This window comes from Talpa occidentalis, unplaced genomic scaffold (genome assembly GCF_014898055.3).
Source record: "Talpa occidentalis isolate TD23 unplaced genomic scaffold, MPIMG_talOcc4v2.1 talOcc4.13, whole genome shotgun sequence".
In the NCBI taxonomy this organism is placed as follows: Eukaryota; Metazoa; Chordata; class Mammalia; order Eulipotyphla; family Talpidae; genus Talpa; species Talpa occidentalis.
The window spans coordinates 12,527,467-12,544,869 of record NW_023601322.1 but is presented as its reverse complement, the minus strand read 5'-3'; the positions used below and the strand labels follow the sequence as shown (position 1 = coordinate 12,544,869).

The window sequence follows — 17,403 nt, the reverse complement described above, 5'->3', positions numbered from 1 at the left end:
GCCAGGGAGGAAAAAGGCTCCGAGCCGTCAGCCAAACCTGAAACGCGCGGCCCCGCCCTCCCCGCGCTCACTGGCGGGCCGGCCGCGGAGACCCGCCTCCCGGCGCGGCTGCGGCTCCGCAGTGGCCGGTGGCGGCGCCCGTCGCGCGCGGCCCCGCCCGGCGGCGGGAGGGTAGGTTGGCCTCCCCGGCGAGCGGCAGAGCCTTCTGGACAGCTCCCGCTCACCCAAACAGAAGACGTCGGCGCCGGAGCGGGCTCGGACATGGCGAGGCAGCGCGCCGGCCCGAGCGGCGGGGCCCGGTGATCCCTCCCTCCCTCCCCGCCCCCTCCCCTCTCCCGCACGCGCGCCCCGCCGCCCCCACCCCGCCCCCACCCCGCGCGCCCGCCCGCCGGAGCCGGAGCCGGAGCCGGAGCCGGAGCCGGGGCGCACGCCCGCACGCGCGCTCTCCACGCGCCCCGCGCCGCCCCGCGCCCGCGGCGGGCCCGCCACGCGCGCCCCGCCAGCCCGCCGGCCGCCCCCGCCGACCCCGCCGCCCCCGGGCCCCGATGGACTGAATGAAGGCTGCCTACACCGCCTATCGATGCCTCACCAAAGACCTAGAAGGCTGCGCCATGAACCCGGAGCTGACAATGGAAAGTCTGGGCACTTTGCACGGGCCGGCCGGCGGCGGCTCCGGCGGGGGCGGCGGCGGGGCCGGCGGGGCCGGCGGCGGGGGCCCGGGCCATGAGCAGGAGCTGCTGGCCAGCCCCAGCCCCCACCACGCGGGCCGCGGCGCCGCCGGCGCGCTCCGGGGCCCGCCGCCGCCCACGGCGCACCAGGAGCTGGGCACGGCGGCGGCCGCGGCCGCGGCGGCCTCGCGCTCGGCCATGGTCACCAGCATGGCCTCGATCCTGGACGGCGGCGACTACCGGCCGGAGCTCTCCATCCCGCTGCACCACGCCATGACCATGTCCTGCGAGTCGTCGCCGCCCGGCATGGGCATGACCAACACCTACACCACGCTGACGCCGCTCCAGCCGCTGCCGCCCATCTCCACCGTGTCCGACAAGTTCCACCACCCGCACCCGCACCACCACCCGCACCACCACCACCACCACCACCACCAGCGCCTGTCGGGCAACGTCAGCGGCAGCTTCACGCTCATGCGGGACGAGCGCGGGCTCCCGGCCATGAACAACCTCTACAGCCCCTACAAGGAGATGCCCGGCATGAGCCAGAGCCTGTCCCCGCTGGCCGCCACGCCGCTGGGCAACGGGCTGGGCGGCCTCCACAACGCGCAGCAGAGTCTGCCCAACTACGGGCCGCCGGGCCACGACAAGATGCTCAGCCCCAACTTCGACGCGCACCACACTGCCATGCTGACCCGCGGCGAGCAGCACCTGTCCCGCGGCCTGGGCACCCCGCCTGCGGCCATGATGTCTCACCTCAACGGCCTGCACCACCCGGGCCACGCTCAGTCGCACGGGCCGGTGCTGGCGCCCAGCCGCGAGCGGCCACCCTCGTCCTCCTCCGGGTCGCAGGTGGCCACGTCGGGCCAGCTGGAGGAGATCAACACCAAGGAGGTGGCCCAGCGCATCACCGCCGAGCTGAAGCGCTACAGCATCCCGCAGGCGATCTTTGCGCAGAGGGTGCTGTGCCGGTCTCAGGGGACGCTCTCCGACCTGCTCCGGAACCCAAAACCGTGGAGTAAACTCAAATCTGGCAGGGAGACCTTCCGCAGGATGTGGAAGTGGCTGCAGGAGCCCGAGTTCCAGCGCATGTCCGCCTTACGCCTGGCAGGTAAGCCAGGGGGGTCGGGGGTCGCCTGCTGTCAGGCTGCTGGGAAGAGGGCTGGGGGGTGCTACGGCCCCAAGTCAGCACAACTACTCATTTCTCCACTCCTCTCCCCCATAGCTTTCTATTTCTTCTTGACTTTATTTCTTCTTCCACTTCCTCTTTCTCTCTTTTTTTTTTCCTCTTCTTTTTCTTCTCCCCCCTCTCTGAGTTTTCACGGACCCACCCCACGCCCACTCCATTCCTCCAGTGTGCCAACTTTGTCCTCTCTTTGCAGCCCTTCCCAGTTGTGGGGGGCGCGCCGGGGGTGCGCGGTGTCTGTTAGGAGCCCTCTCTTCCCGGGACTCCGAGGCTGAGGGTTGCCCTTATGCAAAATCCCGTGCACTTGAACTCTTGTTTAGACAATACATTTCAGGTTTCCAGGCTGCCTGTCTCCCTGCATGGAGGCATTTGAGGGACTTTTTGCTCTTCAAAAGGGAAAAAGATCTCTGTTATCCTCCTACCCACCATGTCAGGCAAACTTCTTTGGGCACTGGCAGGAGTCAGGGCTCTGCCCGCGCGGGGAACTGGTGGCCGAGGTACCACTGCGCTTCCTGAGCTCATCTCCGGCCTTGGCCTTGGCGCCGCCGGGGCTTCCTGAGCGCAAGAGCGGGCTTGGGTCAGCTCCCGAGTCGCTGCTCACAGCGAGGGGAGAGTGCCAGGACGAAGGTTGGGACTGTCACGTTCGCCTCTTAGGGAGGACCGGGGAGGAAAAACTCAGAGTGAGAAAGCGCCCTGTCTCACTCGCCGGCCGCCCCTGCCCCGCTCCCAGCGTTTCCTGGGATGGATTGGCCAAGGTTTGGTTGGGCTACTGGAGAAGCCTGGCGCTCGCGGGTAGAGGTGCTGGGAAATTAAGATGCAGGTTAGTTAATGCATCTTGGCCGCGGGCTACTGGCTCCGCCTTTGCATTAAGCGGACGCTGATAGTGCGCGTTGCGCGGCGGCGGGGAGGGCGGCCGGCGGGAGGGGACGGGTGGACGTTCTGCTTACATTGTTCTGGAGCCGGCTTGGCTCTTTGTGCCTCCTCTAGCGGCCGAGCCGCGAGGTACAGCCCTCTATTGTTCTAAGGAGCACAGAAACCTCCTGTGTGGGCGGCGGGAGCAAGAGAGGAAGGCGCAGCAGCGGCTGCCACTGGCATGGAGTTGCGCGCTTTTGTGCGCGCAAACCCAACGCCGGGCGCGTGGCAATCGCGCTGCCCCCGGGACCGCGCCGCGGGTCAAAGGGGAAAAGTGTCCAGGCGCCACACTGAGAGGACACGCACTACCCGACTGCGAGTCGGGATGGACAGCTTATCTTGAACCGGGGCGATCTCTAGCCATCCAGTCACCTGGGGGAAGAGCAGGTGGAGGCTCTGATTTAAGTAGGTGCTGCCCCGGCGTCCTGAGCGGCAAGTTCAGGCTTCCCGGCTCAGGGGCTTTCCAGCCTGGAGGATGGGACACGCTCTACTGACCACAGACCCACGGGGTGGGGGCGAGAAACCACCAGCGTGTTCACCCAGGCTTAGGAGGGGGCATTTCGGCTCTGACAGCCCCCACCTTTGCCAGCTGTTGGAAGATTCCCGTTTCTAGTAGATGATCGCCCAGAAGTGTTGATCTGAAAAGGTAAAAAAAAAAAAAAAAAGCTAGCTTTCCTCCAAAGAGCTTCTTCAAATCGGGGAGATCCAAATACTTTGCCTGGAATTAGGAATGTACTTTTGCCTTTCGCTGACTTCCTCGCCTACAATTATCTTTAATTTGCTCTTGGTTCCTAGCAAAGATTAAGCAGTTAAGATAGTAGTGGTGAGAAATAAATTGGAATCTTACTAGACCACTCCAAACAGTGTGGTACCCCTTTGTATTAGATCCCCGAAAAACAACCCTGGCCCCTCTAGGGGAACTCTACTACTGGGCTGGCTTCTGGGCACAGGTGGTCTGAGGACGTCTGGCAGCCAGTCTTGGGGGCCGGGGATAGAGTTGAAAGCAGAATGACAGCTATTTTACTCCAGTCCATTTCAGAGCGCTGCCGCCCCCTCAGGCCTGTCCCTGAAAAGGCCAGAACTGTTAAAAACAAACAAACAAACAACAACAACAAAAAAAAACCACCAAAAAACACGTGCCTCTGCCTATGTAAGTCTGAAGTAATGTGGCAAGTAATTCTCAGGGAGTATCAGCTTTTCCTATGGCCCGACGAGCTGCTGGCATGAAGGAGAATGTGCCATCCCCCAGGGTCCCCAGTCCCATCACCCCACCCTGGCAGGGTCCAAGCGGTGACTGATCAGGGGCTGCTGGCCTCTGAGCTTTTTGTTGGTAGAATCCTGAAGCCACCTTCATGGGAGACTGAAAACCTCCTTCAGTGAATAGGAAATTCCTGCTGAGGACCCTGATTTGCTCAAGCATTCAAATGTGTGTCTGTTTTATTACCCGGAGTTGAAAAGGGACAAGAGCTTTAGCCTTTTTATCTGGCCATTTTATCAGCAACTACAAGTGTGCTGAGTGGTTATTATTACATAGGAGGCTTTTCAGTTTGGGGTCAGTAGATCAGTCTCTTCAGACACTGACGCGGGAGCCAGGCCTGGTAAGTAGGTATTATGTGCTCAGGAGCGCTAGGGGACAGGAGCAAATGGAGAAGAAAAGCCGAGGCCTTCTCCGCCAAGGAGTATTGATCGGAATCCCCGCCGGGATGCCGCTGAGGGCCCGCATCGGTGGCTCCCGGGGTTAAACAAGCCCAGTGGCTCCAGGGGCGCTGGCCCTGACTCCCAGGCCCCACTCCTCGCAGAGACGCCCCCCACCCCACCCCATCTCGTCCAAACCAGGTCTCTTCTCTCTCTAGCTCTCCTGTATAGTTTCCCTTTTTCGTCTCACTTTGGGCCCCTCAGGGTCTTGCCAGAGGCCCAAGCACACCGGGTTTGAAGGACCTCAAGAATCAGATGATTTAGGCCAGCACCCGCCAGTCTCACCGCTGGGTAGGGGACGCCCTGTCCCCAGAGGCGACCTGCCGCTCCTCTCCCCCCTGCGCCCCACGCGTCTCCCCAGCCCACTGCCCGGGCGCATGGAGGGGACATACGAAGACATCGGGAAAACTCAGATTACCCCGGCACTCGATTTTAGAGAAATGGACTTAAAGTGCACCATGTTGCCCGGAAAGGCTGAGGAGGGCAGGTCGTGGTCACAGCCGCGCCGCTTTGTCGGTCTCCGAGACTGGCTCCCGCCGGGCAGTGAGTTCTCATGAACCCGGCGAGGGACCGGTGGGCAAACTCCCGCGGGGTGGAGAAGAAACACTCTCGGGCTTTGTGCCCACGAGGCCTCTGAATTAAGTACAGACGTGAATACGGAGGGAAACTGAGCGAATCCGGCGAGAACTTGGACGGGGGCCTGCGGATGGAAACCTGGGCCCTGGCAGCGGAGCGGTTTCCTTCAACTCCCCGGGAAGGCGCACAGCGCCTGGCAAAGTTTCTGCCTCTCACCCCGGCTCCGGGGGCGGCCAGCGGGAGCTGCCTCCCGTCCCCGCGCTGACAGACGCCGGACCTCCCAGTGGCCATTCCATAGCCACCTCTGCTCAAACCTCCAGGACCCGTAACCAACCGCCACGGTGTCGCCTGGGCACCTGGTGCCCGCAGTGGCCAAGTGTGGCGGGAGCCTCGCGCAGGGGTCCCGAGAGGGGCGGCACGTGCGTGCGTCTCCTTGGTGCCAGGCCGTCCCGGGCTGCGCTGGCCCTCCCGAATCTCCAAGCCCAGGAGCGGGGGTGGCGACCTCCTGCGAAACCCTCTCCCCCGGGCCCTCCCGCGACTCCGGCTCGCGGTCCAGCGGGTCCACCCCAGTAGATCAGCCCGGGAGGCTGAACGCGACGGTGCCGGTGCAGAACACGCCACGTTTTCCGCCTGCTGACTGGCCGCATTAATAATTGAAAAGCTGGCTGCTGTCGCTGCCTCGTCGAATCCCGGGTGCTCAGAGCGCACCTTTGGAACTTGCCTTGGGGTGGGTGGGCGCGGGGCGGGGCGCGAGCGCGGGTGGTGGAGCCGAGCGCGAGACGCAGCCGCTGCCGGCGCCTGGACGCGAGAGGCCGCGCGTTTATTTTTATTCAGACTTTCTACCATGTGGTTATGTCACTTTCTCAAACAAATGTGTATATGGAGGGAGATCGATGCTGATAATGTTTAGAAGATTAAAAGAGCATTAATGCTGGCAACAATAACGTAAACGTGTGGACCCAGATTTCATTGATCTGGAACCTGATCCGCGCGTTTCCAGTAAGCCCGACGACGGCACGCCCTTCCCAGCAGAGCTCCCGCCAGCGCCCCGGCTCCCCAGCGCCCCGGCTCCCCAGCGCCCTGGCTCCCCAGCACTCTGGCCTTGCTGCTTCCCCAGTTCGGGGAAGGTTCCTGTCGGCGGCAGCTCCTCCCGCGCGAGGCCTTGACCTCCCCTTCCTGCCCCGCTCGCTGGGGCGCGGAACTGGCTGCAGTCTCGGGTTTTCGGGCTCTGGGGCGGCGGGGTGCGGGACGGCGCGGCGCGGGGCAGCCCCTCGCCCTCCGGCTCTCTTCCCCAGGGCCCGGCGCCTCCCGCTGGCGCGTCCCCTGGTTAGACCAGCAGGGCCCAGGGCACCTTATTTCCTCCTTCGAAACCATCCTGGAAATTCGGTCTCCAGATATGCGGGAACAACCAAGCCTCACCTGGGGGAGGGAGCCCAACTTTTGGAAACTTTAGAAAGCTGCCAGCTATATAACCTGGAAGCGTCTTGATCTGTGAACTGTCCTTTTCATGAAAAGAGAACATTTGCGTTGAATGTTCCCATCCACAGACTTTCTAGTAGATGCATTAGTTGGACAATTAAACGCTACCCTGGTGACAAAAGTCTGGACTTCATTCCCTGGAATGGTAGAGTCAGCGCTTCCCTGGGCTGATTGAGTCAACCAGGGAAGAGTTTTGTTTCCTGCCCTAGCTGGGGCGGGAAGGTAAGAAAACCTCTTCCTAAGAAAGCCTCTTCCTCTTTCCACCCACTGGAAAGAACGTCCTCTCTGAGACACCTACCAAGGAGGTTTTCTCTGAGTCTCCAGAATTGACTGGAAAAGAATTCTTAAGCTCTTGCAGCCGGAGAGAGCGGTCCACCCTGCTAACCACTCTCCCCTGTCAAGCGGTGGCTGTTCTTCCAGGAGAAAGGCCTCCATGAATTTTACTGGGAAGAATGAAGCAGCTCAGCCTGTCGTGGGGGTGGCAGGAACCAAAAGTGTTTTGGTGGTTTTGAAAGTATGGCTCCTTCATTTGGAGAAAGCCCAACTTTTCCTTGAAGAGATGGTCTCACCCTGGAAGGAGAAAGCCGTCCTTCCTTCTCCAAGAACAAAACTGGAAAAGAGGAAGGCGAGAGAAAACAAGCTTGCATTGCTGTGTGGTGAGGTATGCAGATGCCAGCAGGTGTTTCTGTCCGTCCTCTCCAGAGGTGGGGGTCATGCTCCCACCAGTGGCTGTCTTTGAATAAGGGCACTTTGCTGTGGCTTCTGGGTTCTTAGACCCCTCCAAAAACTATAGCCGGCTAGGTCAGGTGACCAGATACAGAAGGGGGGGGTGGGTAAAGGACAGGGGCTTACTTCTGGATCCAAGGCCCTTTTCAAGAGCCTCTAGGTCCTATGAGGGGCAAATGAGCTTTACAAAGTGGGGTCTTAGGCTCTCCCTACCCCCAAATTAGAAGACAGAATGTGAGGGTACCTCAGAAGGTGCCCTCCTACCCCCAGTCCCCCAGAGTCTCCTCTAGAGCCAGGTCTGCCCAGGCAACAGGAACTTGAGCCTCTTTGCCTTCCTGAGCACCAAGCCTGATCCTCAAAGGAAGGAGAGCCTGCCTCTCCTGCCATCCTCAACCCAAGCCTTCACTTTTTGGGTCACCTCTTGGCTTCCTGGTCTTTAGAACACATTGCTAAAGGAAGTTCAGAGAAAAGGGGTTGAAAGTTCTCAGGAAGAAAGCACTACTGCCCCCCAGATCCCTCAAGCCCCCCCCCCACCATAACTGGTGATGGCACAAACTGTCTTCTGTAAAAATGGTGTCATGTAGGGGGATCCCTGGAGGAATGGAAACCTCAAAGCAAAAGCAGAAAGATTTAGTTTCTGGGTTTTTGCCAAAGGAAGGGGAAGAAATGAGGAGGGAATAAATAGAAATAATTGCCTGGATAAAGTCTCTGGGGAAAGGGGTGACTGTCGAGGTACCCTGGGCTTTAAACTTCATCCACAGACTTCAGGTTATGCTCACCCTAACCCTCTCAGAGGCGCTTGTTTTTCCTGACCTGGAGAATGCCACTTCCTCCAGGGGGGCACTTTTCTTGGAGGAGAGAGACCATTATGATGTCATTTATATTGTCACATGCAGAGCCCATTCAAGATGGGGCGGAGACCTATTGGCACCCCTCATCACTCAGTCTGTCCCCCTAAATGACTTCAGTGCCTTTGGGAAGGACTTTTTGGTTCCCAAGTCTCACTCAAGGCAAGGACTGAAAAATGGGCTTAGTTTTTTGTAGGGGCAGGTAAGGTAACGCAGCCCATCCCATGCCTGACAGGCCACGGAGGCAGAGGCTGTGGGAGTGTGGCTTGAGATAGTCTCATTTGGGAAGCAGGATTCCTAGAAGCTGTGGACATTTGTTATGAAAAAATGTCCCACACAAATTGTCCCAGAGGGAAGGGAGGCTCTGCATTCCACCTCGGCGCCTCTCTCATCATTTGAAGATCCATTACTCTTCTGTAGAAAGCAGACTTTGTTTGGGTTGGAAGCACACCTCCAATGTAATTTAATCAGCATTGGACTTTGGCTCCTGTAATCAAATATACATATACTTTCTTCTGCAGCAAGAAAAATAATTTCTCTGTAACTGGTATTGACTTGAAGTCATGTAATCTCTGGAAAGCATCACGTTTTTAAAGGGAAAGGTAAAATTAAGGGGAAAAGAATCCACAGTTTTAGTGGTTTGCCTTGTCATTGCTAAGAGAGCCAGTTACCACCTAAGAAAGGGCAGAAAAATCCTTCTCGTGCTCAAATCCTGGTGCTGCTCCAATTGTAGATAATTTCAGTCCATCTGTGTGTCCTCTGTGCAATCAACCTCCCTAATCTTTAGTGGTGGGAAACAAGGTTGACTGGCTCACCAAATTGGGCTTTATATTTAGGTCGGGTTGAAACATCCTAGGGGAAGCCTGTTTGCCTTTCCATTTTTTACCCTCTTTGGTGTGACCACAAGCATCAGTAGCAGGAGCCCGGGGAAAGCAAGCCCCTTCTTTAATGTTGAGTGGTAGCCATTGCCAGCTTGTGCCCCACTCCAGTGCCAGGGTCTTGAGCCTGGAGCTCTGCTCTAGAACATACCCCTAGAGCCAGCTTGGACTCCCCACCCCCAGGGTGAGGCTCTGGGATTTACCCAGGTTGGGTCTGTTAGGGAATCTGTTGTAAACACAGATCCATTGATTTGCATTTGTCAGAGAGTAAAGTTAAACCAGTGAAAAGAGAAGCCCTTACCCTTTTATGCAGGGCCAGGGAAACCTTTCATATTGATCCTATTGATCCAACCTTTCCCTTTAAGGAAACCACATAGTTAAAGACCCTCGTTCAATAGATTTACCCTTCGCGCTTGTGATATTCCTTTAAGTGTTCTCATCTAGGATAGCTGGGCATTAAGCCCACACTCCAAACCAAACAAAAATGAAATGGGGTAGGAGGGGAGGGCTCAGGAAGCAAAATTGTGGGAAGTGAAATGGAATCAAACTGAAATGTGTGATGATTTGGTTGGGGATGTTTTCCTCATTCTTCTAGGATGACATGCCTGAATAAGGACAACACAGATTTATTTAGCATCTCTTTTTTCCCCCACAAAAGAAAATCAGCTGATATACAGAGTAGCTTCATCTCAGAAACATCTTTTTCTACTGTAAAATTATTTAAACCAAGCTACTAGTTTGGTTCATTTAATCTGTTTCACTTAAAAGTAGTATTATTTCCACAAAAATGAGTTTGGTTCATAAGTAGCAAGTCAGGAATAGAATTATTCCCAGAAATGCAGTATTTTGAACTGTGTATAGAGCACAGACACTCAAGTCATTTCAAAAGAGAGAGAGTGGGCGAGCGAGGAGTTGTGTGTTCTGAAGGGAGTGGGTAGAAAATAGACCCAGAGTCAGGTTCAACTTTTCTGTAGAGCAGTGTGGATGGACTAGGAATTGCTGAATGTTATTCTTTGTCCCTAATGCTTACAGATTATGAAAATGAAAGCTTTTTTGTTTCCCAAACCGTCGCCATGATCTGTTTCACTTCTTTGACTCTTTTTGTTCTGTACATAACACACATGTGTGATTTTTTTTTTCAGTGTGGTACATGTGCTATTCCTACTTGGCTATCTCTAGGGTTGTGTTCAGACATTCATGTTTGCTTTATGTGATTGAAAAATATTAATGATTCCTTAGGTGAGCTAATGTATTTATCTGCTGAGTGAGTTCAAAGGGCAGAGTTCAACTATGGTTCAGGTTAATTGAACAGGAAGCCGTGAGCTCTCCAGGCTGTGCTGAACAAGGGACCAGTCCCTTAAAAACATCACACTCAGCAAACATACAATTTCACTGTCCTCATCCTGGAGTCTGATAGAAGAGGCTCAGATCAGCTTGGATCGCCTGTTTAAAAACCCAAAGCAAAGCACAGCAACTGCAACAAAACCCTGGAGTCCCCCTCAGGGAAGAAGAGTTTTCTCATTGGCTAATTGCTTTATTGGTAGCACTGACCTGCAGAGCAGCTGCAGGGGCCTGGACGGAGGCTTAGGCCTTAGAATAATGTGCTCCATTAGAACAGGGCAAGACATTTTTTGTTTACTCAATCGGAGCTCCCTGCAAAATGCCATTAACCCCAGCCCAACCGCATGTATGCTGCAAAAGCCAAAGGTCACCCCAGTCAGACTGTAGGTGCTGCCAGCTCTGCCCTGGGGGGAGGGAGGTACCCAGCTGGCATTGCCCTCCCCAAGCTTGGCCCAGCCCATGGGCCCCCTCCAGAGCTTTGACCAGAGCCAGCCCTTGCACAACTTGTTTACATTTCCCAATTGCTGAATCATGTTATTGATGATTAAACAGTTTTGTTCTGAGCACGTCAATCACACTAGGGAAAAAAAAAATCCTCCCACTGACCCTCTCTTTTCTATTTGTGTTGCCTTCATCAGCATGCATTACAGTAAATAGAATTGTGCAAACGGTGCTTTTTAGCAGGAATACAGTCTGGATAAGTGCTTGGATCAAGAGGAAGGCAGACCTCCCAACATGGCTCCTAGGTTGCTTAGCAGAAGGAAGGGTTGAGGTGGAGCCAGGAACAGTCAGGGCATCCCACCCAGAGCACCTTGAGCTAGAGCGCCACCTGCCGGGAGTCTTCCAACTGCAGTACACCTTGCACCCACCCCCCACCAAAGCCCAAGTCTGTTCCTTCATTTTGTTCCAAGTCTTTATGTCTTCATTAGCCCCCAAGTCTTTATGTCCTCACAACCCATATTTTCCTAAAAATTTCTCAAGGGACTTTTTCTCGGTTCTTTGGGGCTCAGACCTCTCTCTTCTAAGTCATTGTTAAAGAGAAGTCAGTGGTTCTACCATGATGGGTACGGAAAGTCTCCCAACCTGAACATTGGGGTAATAGTCTCTTGCTTAGTTAGAGAGTGTTTGGGGAAAGAGAAACAAACAAAGCAAAAAAAAAATCCCTAAGAGAGAAGGATGGTTATATGTGTAAGAGAAATTACTCCACTTCTGGTGCCTGTGAGGGCTGTGCCAACTGTAAGTTGCTCTGCAAAAGTAAAATATTGTACAGAGGGAGTAGAGAGTATTGGTATGGGCAGGAAGAACATCAGGGAAGGTATATGCCAAATCAGCGAGCCAGAGGTGGGCTCTATGAAATCTCCTGGGAAGAGTAAAAGTGATCCAGTCGTTTTGCAGTTGCAAAGAAGTGAGCCAGTGGGCTAGACTTGGAGCCAAACTGAGGAGCTGGCTGTAGCTCTGTGGGCGGCAGCTGTTTCCAGACTTCGCCTCACATCGATTCAGGCCCGCAGCCCCTGGCAGCCGGCACCTGTGGTGGGTGGCCCGGTCCGCGCCCGGCTGGGGCTTCAGCACCACGAACAGCGCCACGGAGCGCCCCTGGAGCCTCGCGCTGGCAGCTGAGCGAATTCGCGCATCTCCACCCAGAGAAAGGAGACGGGCCCTAAACCGGGTTGAATCCGAGCAAGACCCTGCTCGGTAGTTCCCTCTCTCTAGATCTCTGAGTCCCCGACCAAACAGAGCCGCAGATTTTCCTCTCCAATCCGGAGGCTGCTCGCTTCTCTGTGTGAGGTCCCCGATAATAAAGGCAGAGGAGGCTGCAGCGGGTGAAAGGACAAAAGATGCTAAGCGACCCTTTCCTTCAAAAGGGGAAGAGTATTACCACTGTTGGGGGCAGAGGAATTGAACTATTTTTCCCTCTGTGTTCCTGCCTTCTGCAGGGGTTGATTGCTGCTCTCAACATGATATTTCAGATTTAGGATTTCCTTTCAGGGTTTACAGTTTGCTGGAGACCTCTTCACTCCCCCCCCCAACCCCCAGGTACACACAAATGGATGTTTTGTTTTTCCCATCCACATGTTCCTGATTTTTTAAAAAATATGTTTTCAACAATGTTTTCATGTCAGCAGTAATGTCGCAGGAAAAGCCAGCTGTGTGACATCACTACCTGTGATACATCTAGAAATTGTGTTTGCTTTCTTGAGGGGGCTTGATGGGGTTCTCATTAAAAAGAATCTTTTGACTGTGGGTACCTTGGTGGTGGGTGCGATGTGGCAATATACATACAGAAGAGGTGTGGACCTGTACCTCTGAATATACATGGCATCGTAAACCAATGTTACCTCCATTCAAAAAAAAAAACAAACAAACACAAAAACAATTTAAAAAGCCTCTCCATTGCTTCTTATGGCCAAGGGATGGGTCACTTCCTCCAGCCACACAATGGAATCATGTGGCCCTGGCCCTCGCAGGAGCTGGCATTGGGCACTGACCCCTGACTCTGGCATGATTTGTGTTGTTATTCCAAAGAAAAGAAGCAGGTGGGTCTTTTTGGTTTACATTGGGCACAGCTCACATCTCTGGGTTTCTAGTAAAATGGCCATTGGCTTCCCAAAGCTAATTAAAATGTAAACCTTTGCTTTATTTCAGGGAACTTCAGATCGAGCCTAGTTTGCTGCTGAAGTTGTTTTCAGGAAGGGGGAGCATAGGAACAGACAGTTGCCCTCTTTAAAAGAAAAACAAGAGCATGATAGATGAGATTTTCTTTCCTGTAACAATTCATCTTTAAACTCCAAGTAGCTCTTGGGTAAAAGGAAGGAAAATACAATCCCAAACAAAACAAATATGGTAGGGCATATACTCTCAATGTTGAAAACAGTAATTTTCTGTGTCTAAACAGAACAGGAATGTATTTGAATCAAACCTAAGAACTCTTTTTAATGTATTTGATAAACACTGATTAGAGCAGTTTCTTCAAGCCATATGATCTTTGAATTTGCAGACATGCATTTCTTAGTAGCTATTGGGTTGCATTATCAAAACCTTTTCCAGTAAAACATGGATTTGACAGTAAGCAAAGCCTTTTTTAAAGTCTATTTTATATGCATCACTATGTCTTATTAAAATAAGGCAGTACATTCTTCAAGGGCTTGTACTAAATGCATTTCCTTTCTAGTGAACTCAGTGTGGTTTTTTAAAAGATATTTTGACAATACTGCTATATAAACAGGACGTCTCCTTTAGTCATTTCGACTCCCAATACAAAAATATACTTGGAATAAAAGAACATTTTACTTTTCTGAAATAGAGCTACAGATTCCCAAATCTAAACCTTTAAAAAAAATCTCCTTGGATTCATTTGCTTTTTAATGTATACCAGAGTTCATTTCAGTTCATGTTCGAGGCTCAAGTGACTTCTTTTTTTTTTTTTTTAAGAATAGATCTTGTGATGTTTTCCCTTTTTTAAAAAAAAGATTTAGTATGCATACAAGAACTGGGGTGTGGGCCAGAGGTGAGGGAGGGTGAGAGGATTCACCAGAGACAGAGTGGGGAACAGAACAGGTGGACTGACTGAAATACACTGCTGAGGGGAGCAAAGGGCAAGTCAGCAGTGGGCGAGAGGTCTGCTGCACCATGTGGGCTGCTCCCTGGCCAGCTGGGGATCGAACTCGTGCTGCAGTGGCTGTGGATAGCTTCATAGGTTGCATCTTAACCCCTTGCACCACCAGGGAGGCCCTCATTGGTATGATTTTTGAGCAGTATTTCATTTCTCATGCTGTCAAGTTCTCATCAATGGAAGCTAAGATACTGCGGGTATGTGTGAGTTGTTAAAGGGAATCTTGAAGTGGGGTTCAGTCACAGTGAAAGCTTCAGATTTCACCAATGGGGTGAAGGGTGTGAAATGATGGTCACTAGACACTGGGAAGAGATCCATTTTAGTGCTGACTGTGGCCCCAAGGTAATCTGCTCCAGTCAGGTACTTCTTCTATGCGGCTCTCCGCATACATTGCCCTCTTTGCCATGTTCAAGTCTTTGCATGCTCTGTTCCTCCTACCTGGAATGCCTTATCTCACCTGTATCTCTCCAGGTTCTCTCCTTTCTGGCCACTTCAGATCCTCGTCTGCAATCTTTCCAATCGACTTTAGCCCCCTCTTTCCCCTCCCTTTCCTGCACTCCTCTGCAGCCATCTGTTGCGTGCTGCCCAATAGCTTCTCAGCTCTGGTCTTACTCCATTCCCTACGTCTCTCTGTGTCTCCCTTTGCTGTGGCCCTAGAGGAGGATATCATGTCCTTGTGCCTCCCACAGCTGCTGGTCCGTGGCTGAATCCATGGACGGCATCTTTTTTTTTTTTTAAATAATAAATTTTATTTTTATATTCCCCCATACAATTGCAAACGCCCCATTCTGACCCCAATCCTTCCCCTCCCGCCCCCCACCCCCCAAAAAGTGTCTCTGGTTCATAGTTTTTTGTTGATTTTGATTTTCACTTTCTTATATTCATTTTCCTTGTCCCTTATTTAAGTTTTCTAGATTCCTGCTATGAGTGAGACCATCCGGTATTTTTCTTTTTCTTTTTGGCTTATTTCGCTGAGCATGATCCCTTCCAGCGCCATCCATGTTGCTGCAAATTGCATGTGTTTATCTTTTTTGAATGCTGAGTAATATTCCATGGTGTATATGGACCACATCTTCTTGATCCAGTCATCTATTTTTGGGCATTTGGGTTGTTTCCAAAGCTTAGCTATTGTAAATAGTGCTGCTATAAACATAGGGGTGCAGGTGCTCTTTGGAATTGATGTTTCTGTGTCCTTTGGGTAAATACCTAGGAGTGGAATTGCTGGATCATATGGAAGCTCTATGTTTAGTAGGTCCAGAAATCTCCACACAGCTCTCCATAGTGGTTGGACCAGTTTGCACTCCATGGACGGCATCTTTTTCAAGTCAGTCTCTTGATGGATTCCTGCCTAACTTTACAGAATCTCCCAATTTCAGGCACTCTGGGGGGGAATAGATTGTGTATGTTTACTTATAGCTGACTTTCTTTTCAAGCCTCCCCTTTGTTAAAAGGGCTTTCCATAATTATTGATCATTGACAGAAATGCTGGCATAACAAAAATGGATTCCTATTTTCATCTGAGACATAAATTTAATATGGATAAAACAGTGCCCACGATTACTTGGTTAATAACAAAGCTTGTTCTGCTTCCACACACAGCCAAAATGTTACCCATTTTTCAAACAATTAACCCTGCAAATCCATCAGCAAATCAGAGGGACTTCTTAGTCATTTCAATGATCAATAAACTGAATTTGTGTTTAAATGGTCATTCCTTGATATACAAAAAATTCTTAGATATATAGCAAATTCTTTTGACTCAAATTTATCTGTAAAGAAAAAAAATGGCAGAGGTCAGTATTTTTATGTTTACCCTCTTGTTTTCTTATTTTTTTTTTTTGCAAATGAGTACATCAATGAAGTTACTTGAGATCCTTGAGCCCCAGTAGTTCAAAATTTTCAGAGACATCCGCAGCTTCGCACACATAGTACTGAACTAAGCAAAGAAAGGGGGAAATTAACTTTCTTCACCTTGGATTTTACTGGATTTCTAAGATTTGAGCAGATAAATCCTCATTGACTCTCACAATATCCATACAGGATTAAGTGAAAACAGATTTTATTATCTCAACTTTTGTAAGAACCTGAAACTAATATAATTTTGCTATATGTCTTAAGTGAAAAGTATATATTGTCTTGCAATATTTTATCTTCTTCTACAGTTCTGTTTTGGCACTCATATCATACAAGTAACAAACTATGAAAAAAGCATATATGAACAGAATTTATTGTTAAAATATTCCAGACCTTTTTCTCCTGATGCCTTTAATTGAATGCATCGCCATGCTGCGTGATAATTAGGTTTGCTCGCTAAGCAATTGACCTAAGTGACTGTCATTTGTGTGCCTTGCGTAGCCAAACCAAGAATGCTTTGACACAGAGGCAGAGCCAGGCAGAGCAGGAAGCAGCTCAGAAACCTCACTGAAGAGTCTTTACTCCCAATGAGAGACCACCCTTTCCTCTGGCTGGGGCACCAAAGCCTGGGCATGGCTGGCACCAAGACCCATCACACTCTGTTCTTTTTTCTCTCCTTGACTTATGCCTCAGCCTCTTCCTCTGCCCAAAGGAATCAGGTGGCACCAGGAGTGTCCATACTGCTGAGCTCGCGCCTCCCTGAGCAGTACCTAGAACCTCAGGCTTCCATAGGCAGATTCTAGAAAGTCAACCAAAAGAACAGAGAGGTGGGTAGGTAGGTGATTGGGTTAGAGGCGAAAGGGCAGAAAATCCACAGCACAGCTAGATGGGTGTTTTGAATATAAGACATACTAGCTCAGGAGCCAAAAAATTCTGCCTTCTTAGAACTCTGTGTCCTGGAAATCCCTAGAAGATGAGCCTCCCTCTCTGAGATGGGGAAGAGCCTCTAAAGTAAGAAGAGAGGGTATCTACAGCGGGTCCTCATCTTGTCTAAAGGATGCAGATGCCTCTCCCCTACACTGCTGGGAAGGAGTTGGAGGCACCAAGCACTGTTTCTCACTGCCCTGCCACCTAGATGATCTTGGTTGTATCAACAGGGTAGCTCAGCTTCCTGAAAGGTCTTGGGCTCTGAACTGAGACAGGCTTGGCTTTGCCATTTCCAAGCCCTAAGTTAAGCTCTGAATTTGTTGTTTCCTCCTTTATAAAATGGGAATGATTACTGTTAAAGATGACCTGTATGAAGTAGTTGTCAAGTAACAGGCTGATGAATTATCTTCACAATTAATTATCTTCACATCACCCCTTCCTCAGACTGGTGACCCAAGGGACTGAATGACTTTGGGGAGGGGGAGAGAAGCAAATAAAGTTCAGATTTATTGAATTTCTGTTACCTGCTAGTTATCAGTTCCCTATTGCAAAAATATTGCCAAGAAGGAAGCCACCCTAAAAGTCCCAGCATTCAGCAATAAACATTTTGTTCTGCAAGATTGAGCAGATCTATGCTGTTCTCGCCTGGGTTTGCCCTACTCATGTGTTTCCCACTGTGTCCTGGGACCATCAGGGTGATGAG

General features: G+C 51.7%; 1 protein-coding gene across 1 annotated transcript in view; it reads left to right on the top strand.

Moving 5' to 3' along the window:
* Window positions 1-554: 554 nt before the first annotated feature.
* ONECUT2 (one cut homeobox 2) overlaps window positions 555-17,403 on the top strand; it is a 36,850-nt gene continuing 20,001 nt past the window's right edge. Inside the window, exon 1 of the mRNA XM_037509704.2 lies at window positions 555-1,779. Within this exon, the coding sequence (XP_037365601.1) occupies window positions 555-1,779 (1,225 nt within the window). The remainder of the gene's footprint in view (window positions 1,780-17,403) is intronic.